The 9,283-nt window shown below is 29.9% G+C and overlaps 1 protein-coding gene across 1 annotated transcript; it reads left to right on the top strand.

Moving 5' to 3' along the window:
• The first annotated feature begins 6,153 nt into the window (after positions 1-6,153).
• On the top strand, positions 6,154-8,889 carry LOC117932354 (pectinesterase 2). Its single transcript, XM_034853578.1, has 2 exons — positions 6,154-7,056; positions 8,003-8,889. Exons 1-2 carry the CDS (start codon positions 6,204-6,206, stop codon positions 8,689-8,691), a joined length of 1,542 nt encoding a protein of 513 aa, XP_034709469.1. The 5' UTR covers positions 6,154-6,203; the 3' UTR covers positions 8,692-8,889.
• The last annotated feature ends 394 nt before the right edge of the window (positions 8,890-9,283 follow it).

Here is a 9,283-nt window from a genome sequence, read left to right as displayed (position 1 = left end):
ATCTAGAAAAAGAACACCAAGCTGATAACCTAATTACAAATGTAACACCAAATTTGAAAAGTAGACTCATCATTCATCAAATTTAGTGGTCATGATTGCTTCCTCTTGTCTGTTTCAGAAACGTGGATATATACTGTATCAAATATGGAAAGTGGATTGTTGTGAATCCGTGATCAGTCAAATCTGATGAAAAAGCACAAGTCAACAAATTGAAGAGTTGTGATCACGTTTCCATGGTTTTGTCCCTTTTCCTTAGGTTAGCCGTGTGCCGTGTTCGGATTGATAAGGGGCCCAAAGCTTAAAGTGGCTGTACTTTTTTGATTTATCAGTTAGGCCTTGAAATTGGCCTTGTGCTTCAAGAAGATGATGACTGCCTGATTGGTTTGGTAATCTATATTTATCTGCAATTTCGATTTGTGCCGTGTTTACAAATTTATATAATTTTTAATTTTTTTTTAAATATTTCAAATATTAAAAAAAAAAAATCTTTATTAAGCTTTGTTTGGGTGTTATATATATTAAATATTTAAGTGTTTGATAAAATTTTACTTAAGTGTTTGATAAATATATTAAATATTTAAGTTAAATTTTACTTAAATTATTAACTTAATTTTTATGAAGATTGTTTTAAAAAATAATTATATAAATACAGATAATGATAAAATAAATAAATAAATAAAGCATTACATATAAAATTTGTTTTTAAAAATATAAAAAATAGGTTAAAAACATTTTAGGTTTGAAAAAGATATTAATATTATTTTACAAAATATCATAAAATAGTTTTAAAAAACCGTTCTAAAAAATGAGGGTCCGATCATGTTTTCTAAAATTTGTTTTAAAAACAAGTTTTAGAAAATATGATCAAACAGATCTATATTTTTCTTTTATTTTTAAAAACTAGTGAAAATAACTTCTACTTATTCATTAAATTTTTTTCTTTATTCCACTTTATTTTTAAAAATTATTTCTAAAAGCCCAACAAACAAACAAAAATTTTTAAATCATACGGCCTATCAAACTCTTCTTTTTCTAAAACCATTTTCGAAAACAATTACAAATTAGGCCAAATTTATATGTTATTATTATTATTTTTTTTCTAATTAAGATATTTTATATATTAGGTGGACCATAGGAAATATTTTCTTGCACTCCTTAAATTCAAATTTGTGCATATCATCATAATCAATAACTCACCAACTTAAGACTTTTTCCACTAAGTGATAACATTTGTGTTACAATCCCACCTACTTAATTATTTCCACGAAGCTTACATAAATTTAATTAACACAAAATTATAATCATAAAAACTCCATCCACTTGACTTGTTGATGAATTTAAAGAACAAAGGTTAGAATTTCGCTCTCAAAACCAGTAGATATACAATGATTAGAGCATCCATGATAATAAGTCCTCTCTCAACTTCAAGACCTAATCCATCTTTAATAAGTTTTGTTTTGGTGTTATATATATATATTAAATATTTAAGTATTTGATAAAATTTAATACTTATTACTGAATAATTTAAATTAATTTTAAGTTAAATTTTACTTAAATTGTTAACTTAATTTTTATTATTTAATAAAATTAACTTCAAATTTATTTTAAGTTATTGAAATGACATATTTATCTTCATTAATTATAATTAATATTTATTTTCATTAATCTTAAACAATAAATTTGCTTTATTAAATATTCATATTTAAAGTATTCGTAGATATAAAAAAAAATAACCTTAACATATTTCCTAAAAAAAATCATGGATATAGAGTTATTGTGATTACTAAAAATTTAAAAAGTAAATACAAACAAAATATAAAGCATACTGCAATATAGTGATTTGATGATAAATTAACCATATGTGATATATATATTTAGTAAATAAAGTATACTGATATATAAATTTATTAATAATAACAACAAAATATTATTTAATTTGAGATATATGTATGTAAATTTTATAAAATGTAACTATCTATTGTCACTTAGCATATGTTTAAGAATATCGTATATTTTAACTTCGGAGAATCTTCACTAATTGTAAAAATACACTAACCCGATCCTAACAATATAGGACAAATAGTCCCCATTAAAAGAAACATTTGTTGCCATCTAAGTGGATTGAGGTAAATGACTATCCTTTTAATATGCTAACAGAAGAATTTAATAGTACTTACAAACTAAGATCAAGTGAAAAGTGGGTAAATAAATCTTAATTATTGAAGGATGATATGACATACCACCGATAGGGTTACTTATAGTATTAAAAACCCATTATTATAAGCTAATTTTATTTATATTCTAGTGACGGGCCAGCATGAAATAATATTTTACATTCAAATATTCTTAGGGTTAAAATTTATTCCACAAAATGCCACTTCATGGATGTTGACTTACTATTTATAAGATTTATTTAATAAATAAATTATAATTTAATTTTAGTCATGCAAGTTGAGAGAGGACTTATTATTATGGATGCTCTAATAATTGTATATCTACTGGTTTTGAGAGCGAAATTCTAATCTTTTGTTCTTTAAATTCATCAACAAGTCAAGTGGATGGAGTTTTTATGATTATAATTTTGTGTAAATTAAATTTATGTAAGCTTCGTGGAAATAGTTAAGTAGGTGGGATTGTAACACAAATGTTATCACTTGGTGGAAAAAGTCTTTTGGTGAGTTATTGATTATGATGATATGTACAAATTTGAATTTAAGGAGTGCAAGAAAATATTTCCTATGGTCCACCTAATATATAAAATATCTTTATTAGAAAAATAAAAAATATATATATAATAACATACAAATTTGGTCCAATTTGTAATTGCTTTCGAAAATGGTTTTAGAAAAAGAAGAGTCTGATAGGCAGTATGATTTAAAAAATTTTGTTTGTTTGTTGGGTTTGTAGAAATAATTTTTAAAAATAAAATGGAATAAAAAAAATTAGCCAATGAGTAGAAGTTACTTTCACTAGTTTTTAAAAATAAAAGGAAAATATAGATCTGTTTGATCATATTTTCTAAAACTTGTTTTTAAAAACAAGTTTTAGAAAACATGACCAGACCCTAATTTTTTAGAACTGTTTTTTAAAACTATTTTATGATATTTTGTAAAATAATATAAATATCTTTTTGAAACCTAAATTGTTTTTAACCTATTTTTTATATTTTTAAATATTTTTTAAAAATAAAATTTATATGTAATGCTTTATTTTTTTTTATCATTATATGTATTTATATAATTATTTTTTAAAACAATCTTCATAAAACAATAAAAAAATATCATCCGAAAATACACTTGATTTTTTGTTTCCATAATTTTTTTGGGAAAAACTTTTTGAAATCTATTATCAAACAAACCCTTGATTTTTTATTTTTTATTTTTTTGGTAGGGGAAGGCTAATACCAAATTATAAATTAAAAAAAAAAAATATATATATATATATATATATATATATATATATATATATATACATATATATATTAATTTTGACAATTATTATGCTATAAAAAATGATTTTTAAAAGAAAATATCTCTCTTTTTTTTTCTTTTTTTTTGAAAAATCACACTAATTAACCTCTATTAATTTTTTTTTTATTTTCTTATGTAATTAATAAACATTTGGAATTGATTATGTAAAGGAATTTCAATCGTATTATACACTTTATTTTATTATTTTTTATTTCAAACTTATTTTTTAAAACAGAAAATCAATAAAAAAAATTAATTAATTAATTAGGGACAATAATATTCCAATTATAGGCTAACGAAGTCCTTATTAATTATTATGAAAATATATTATAGAATTATAGTACCCACAAACATGAAGTACATCTCAATTTAAAATAATAATAATAATAATAATAAACAAAACTTGGGACACAAGAAAATATGCACACGGATTTTTCATTCCTTTAATAATTAATATTAATATTAAATGTCCTTGTCGTTGTCTTTGTCTTTGTCTTTTTCTTCGTTTAGTTACCTAACCAAGGCCATATTTTATTCAAATTCCACTTTCATGCTGTTTTTATTTTATTTTTCTCACCCCACGCTTCTTATTACAATTGGCGTGGAATTGGACTTCATGCATCCTAGCGTTGACCTTAATTTTGTTGAACATTTTTTGAGCTTCAGACCAGGCTTTTTGAACATTGCTTCATGAATTGGTCACAAATGGACTGATTCAGATAAGTAGCATGAGTGAAAATTAAGAAATATTCTAGAAAATTAAGACCAAATGATTCTGTGAGTGGAGAAGAACTTCCAAATTTATATAAAAAAATTAGACATTTAAAGAAATTTAAAAATTTTAGGGAATTATTTATTAGGTAAATTTTGCCCCCATTTCCCTTAAGATTTGAATCAAATACGTAATCTAATTAGTTATGATATACATTAGGAAGTGTGGTCCCCAATACTGATTGTTGCGGGACGGTCAACACCCCAAGGGTTTGGATTCCCATTGAGTCCTAAGGGCATGGTTACGAAGGATTCTTGGGTTGTCAAAAAAAAACAAAATTAGATAAATCCATTTCATCATCTAAATTTAAAATTTTATCAAATATTTCATTTCAAATTAATGGTATTTTATATATTCATCCTAACTTCAAGGGAGTGATTCCGATTGAAGTATTTCATTGGTATCACTTTTATTAATAGTGTTTCAATTAAAATATTTTTAAAACGAATTTACAATACATTTCTTTTTAAATAAGGCATTTAAAAAAAAATCTATAATACACTTTCTATAATTTTTTAAAAAAATTGAAGACTTTTATATAAAAGTAAAATATTCGGTACAAAAGTACATATTTTTTAAAATTATTGTATTTTATATAAATGTTGTTACAATTTTTTATTTCAAATGAAACTTAATAATGCACTATTATTCAAATAAACACTTAATTTTAGATATAAATTAAAATTTGATAATATTTTTATAATATATTGTATAATATTAAATTTTTATTAGAAAATGCTTCCAACTATTTGAAAACACTTTATACCCTTTCAAAAACACTTTAAAACGGATTCAAATTTTAAAATTACTTTATATATGTATATATTATTTATATCCATCGTAAAAATTCATAAATTTGTTTTTGATAGAAATAATAAAAACCAAGAAATGGTCAAACCCCTGGAAAATTTAGGATTGGATAACTTTGTTTAGTTGCTAATTAATAATAAAAACAATCATATATATATCATACCAACCTTATCCCCAAATTTGCTCATTTATTAGTCAACTCCCAAATAGTTTTCGACCTCCAAATTAAATATCATTAGGGTATGAAACAACAGATGCTTTCTATATATCTGTTGGCCTACCCCAATTCTTCCCCTTGTCCCAAGGCAAGAAGAAGAATAATTTCATAAACTAAATTATATTAATTTAAATATTAAAAAAAAAAAAAAAAAAAAGATGGCGTGTGATAATAATCATCCATTGGTTCAATAATTCTACAACGAAGGCTCCAATAATGCGATGCCGGCTTTCAACTAAACAACTTTTGCTTAGTCAATTATCCATGCCAACAGCCAAATATCCTTTTCAAATTTAGATTTGAATTGGATTTGAACGTTAATTCTCGAATGTGTTCTCATTGTGTGGTTGGTGTATTTATGAGAAAAATAAATAAATAAATTGTGGAATATTAATTAATAAATATGCGAAATTAAGCTAAAATAATAAAGATGCCCAGCAGGCTGTATAACAGGGGTTTTAAATGAGACGTGGTCAAGGAGTCCATATGTTCATGTCCAGCACATAGATAGAGGGTGGTCCATGATGATTTTTTTTTTTTTTTTTTTTTTTTTTTTTACACATATTGCATGGATATAACTGTAGGATTGATGAATTACCCGTTCCATGCAGAACCTGCCTTAGTCTCCTCCTTCTCAAGTCAATTTGTGTATACGTATGTGTAAGAAAAAGTCAATTATATGCTGCATATTTTCCAGGAAAATTAACCATTGTTCCCAGAAAATATTGAACAATCAAACTTGGATATTACTTAGTGGAGGATAGTATTATTTTATTTACTTATTTGTCAAATGATTGAACAAACCTTGAGAACTATTTGAATGGGTTTGTGGACATCCTCGACACTGCCTCTCTATATAAAGCACCCCATTTGTGACTATCAACTCCACACACACCTCTTCGAAAACCCTAACCAGATAAACCCTAATCAAGCCATGGTTGTAGAGCTTCTACTTGTGTCTCTCCTCCTTTCTCCGATTGTCGTCTCCGGCTACAAGTCGGAAGACGTGAAATCATGGTGTAGCCAAACACCCTACCCTCAACCTTGTGAGTATTTTCTGAGCCATAAACCTGACCATTCTCCTATCAAACAAAAGTCCGACTTTCTCAAAATATCGATGCAGCTGGCATTGGAACGTGCCCTTAGGGCCGAAAGTAACACCTATTCGCTTGGCTCAAAGTGCCGAAACGAGCTCGAAAAGACTGCATGGAGTGACTGTCTTAAGCTCTATGAGTACACCATTCTTAGGCTTAACAAAACTGTTGATCCCAACACAAAGTGCAGCCAAGTTGACTCTCAAACATGGCTCAGCACTGCCCTAACAAACCTCGAAACCTGCCAAGCCGGGTTCGTCGAGCTCGGTGTCTCGGACTATCTCTTGCCCTTGATGTCCAACAACGTTTCCAAGCTCATCAGCAACACTCTATCACTCAACAAGGTCCCATACACTGAGCCTAGCTACAAAGAGGGGTTCCCAACTTGGGTCAAGCCTGGTGACCGGAAGCTTTTGCAGTCATCTTCTCCGTCTTCACAGGCAAATATCGTGGTGGCAAAGGATGGTTCCGGTGATTACACAACGATAACAGCAGCAGTATCGGCCGCGTCGAAGCGATCGGGGACTGGAAGGTACGTGATATATGTGAAGGCAGGGACATACAATGAGAATATTGAGATTGGAGCTAAATTGAAGAATATCATGCTGTTGGGTGACGGTATCGGAAAGACCATCATCACCGGAAGCAAGAGCGTCGGAGGAGGCTCCACCACCTTCAATTCAGCCACCGTTGGTAAGCATCCGAGCTCCTATATCAATCTTTTAGAAATCATATATTCATTTCAAAGAATTATATACTGAGTCTCCTAGAAAATAAATGAGAATAGCGATTTGAATAATCTACTAAAAGTCTAAAAGTATACTTTATGGAACTGGTATAGAAAAACTAGACAAAGAAAATTAAAAAAGTATATATATACGATGAGTGAAGTGTTCACATTCAAGGAGACAGTAGTTTGCAAGGCCAACTCGCTAGTGAGTCACCCAGCTGAGTTGTCAACTCAAAACTAAGTCTAAAACACGGTTGGAAATTCTAGGTAGGTCTTTGTAAGCTGTCTAGAAATTCGAACACTGAGCTTCTATTGTTGACAAAAAGGCTTCAGTTGTATGTTAAAAAAAAAGTAATTAATAGCAGAATGTCAAGAGGGTAATAATATTTTCATTGATAAAGTAAATGTTATTAATTTAATAAATACAAAAGACTATAGAATATGTCAAATATTTTCTAATGGCAGCCAATGGGGGTCGAGTTGAATTTGAGTCGAGTCGGTGAGTTTAATGCTGAGATTCTCTAGTAAAAAAGTGCTTTACGTCACACACAGAAACGTCCAGACAAATAAGGTCAACCAGCTAAGGGACGATGCATCACATGGCTTACCGTTTATGGGACCATAGTTTGATGGTCCTGGACCCTAAAACCCTATTGGATAAGTCCAAAATCTGTACAATTTTTATACGTAGACCCCGGTCCACCAACAGAACAAGTCATACAAATTGATGTGTCTGATTTGATTAGTTAAACTAGACAACAGAGATTGCTTGTGTCGATCAAACATTGTCCTAACTACCATTAATTTTTTCAATTTCTTGAATTCCTTATATAGCATGGAGTGAAACTGACAAATTCATCCCCTAAACTTTAAACCTTTGACCCTAAACCGCTTGTTTTGAACTTTCAGCTGCGGTTGGAGATGGATTCATCGGTCGAGGGCTGACGATCCGCAACACTGCCGGAGCAGCAAAGCAACAGGCAGTGGCTCTCCGGTCGGGGTCCGATCTCTCGGTGTTCTACCAGTGCAGCTTTGAAGGGTACCAAGACACTCTCTACGTCCACTCCGAGAGGCAATTCTACAGAGAATGTGACATCTACGGAACAGTAGATTTCATTTTCGGCAATGCTGCAGTTGTGCTACAAAACTGTAACATTTATCCCCGCAACCCTCCCAACAAGACTAACACAATCACTGCCCAAGGAAGGACCGATCCCAACCAAAATACCGGAATTTCAATCCACAATTGTAAGGTTACTGCTGCCTCAGACCTTAAATCGGTCCAAAGCTCGGTGAAGACATACCTTGGACGTCCATGGAAGGAGTACTCACGGACCGTCTTCATGAAGACGTACCTCGATAGCCTAATCAACCCTGCAGGGTGGATGGAATGGAGTGGTAACTTTGCCCTAAAGACACTATACTATGGTGAATACATGAACACCGGTCCTGGTTCATCGACATCGAATAGGGTAAATTGGGCTGGTTACCATGTTATAACAAGTTCATCGGAAGCGTCAAAGTTCACCGTTGGAAACTTCATCGCAGGCAACTCTTGGTTGCCGGCAACCAACGTGCCTTTCACCTCCGGCCTTTGAATTGCTCCATTTCAATCATAAGGGGATCATTCATGAGAAAAATAAGTTGGTGGGGTGTCCCAACAATTAATACCCTAGAAGAATAATTGGAAAATATATTGTATCAATCTATGTACCATAATGCAACTCCAAATGGGTTGTCATTATTCTTTGTTGATTGTTCTAAGCATAATATCTAATGAAATTATTTTATTATAATCTTCTTTTTTTTATTTTTAAAGGTCATACCATTTCACGACGGAGCATGATATATATGAAAAAATCCAAATAAATTTGGTCTTGCATTTTAGTTAAGATGGCAACATCATTGACTATGTCTATGTATTTATATTTTGGGTCCAAATATCAACTTTATAAACTTAAAGTGACATAGAATTAAATCTAGAAGAGAGAAAAATTCAAACACGGGTAGAGAAACTTGTGTATTAATTTGCTTACGTAAATCCATCATAATCCAATGATTTAATATTAGGTTGGGGCCTCTCGGGAACTTGACAAGAGTGTGAACATATGAGGATGGATGAAATTAGAATATTATTAATGAAATATGATGACCTATAAAACAGTTTGGAGATGGCAAATTTTCAAATTG

Source organism: Vitis riparia, chromosome 15, assembly GCF_004353265.1.
Source record: "Vitis riparia cultivar Riparia Gloire de Montpellier isolate 1030 chromosome 15, EGFV_Vit.rip_1.0, whole genome shotgun sequence".
NCBI classification, from domain to species: Eukaryota; Viridiplantae; Streptophyta; class Magnoliopsida; order Vitales; family Vitaceae; genus Vitis; species Vitis riparia.
This window is presented reverse-complemented; position numbering and strand designations above follow the sequence as displayed.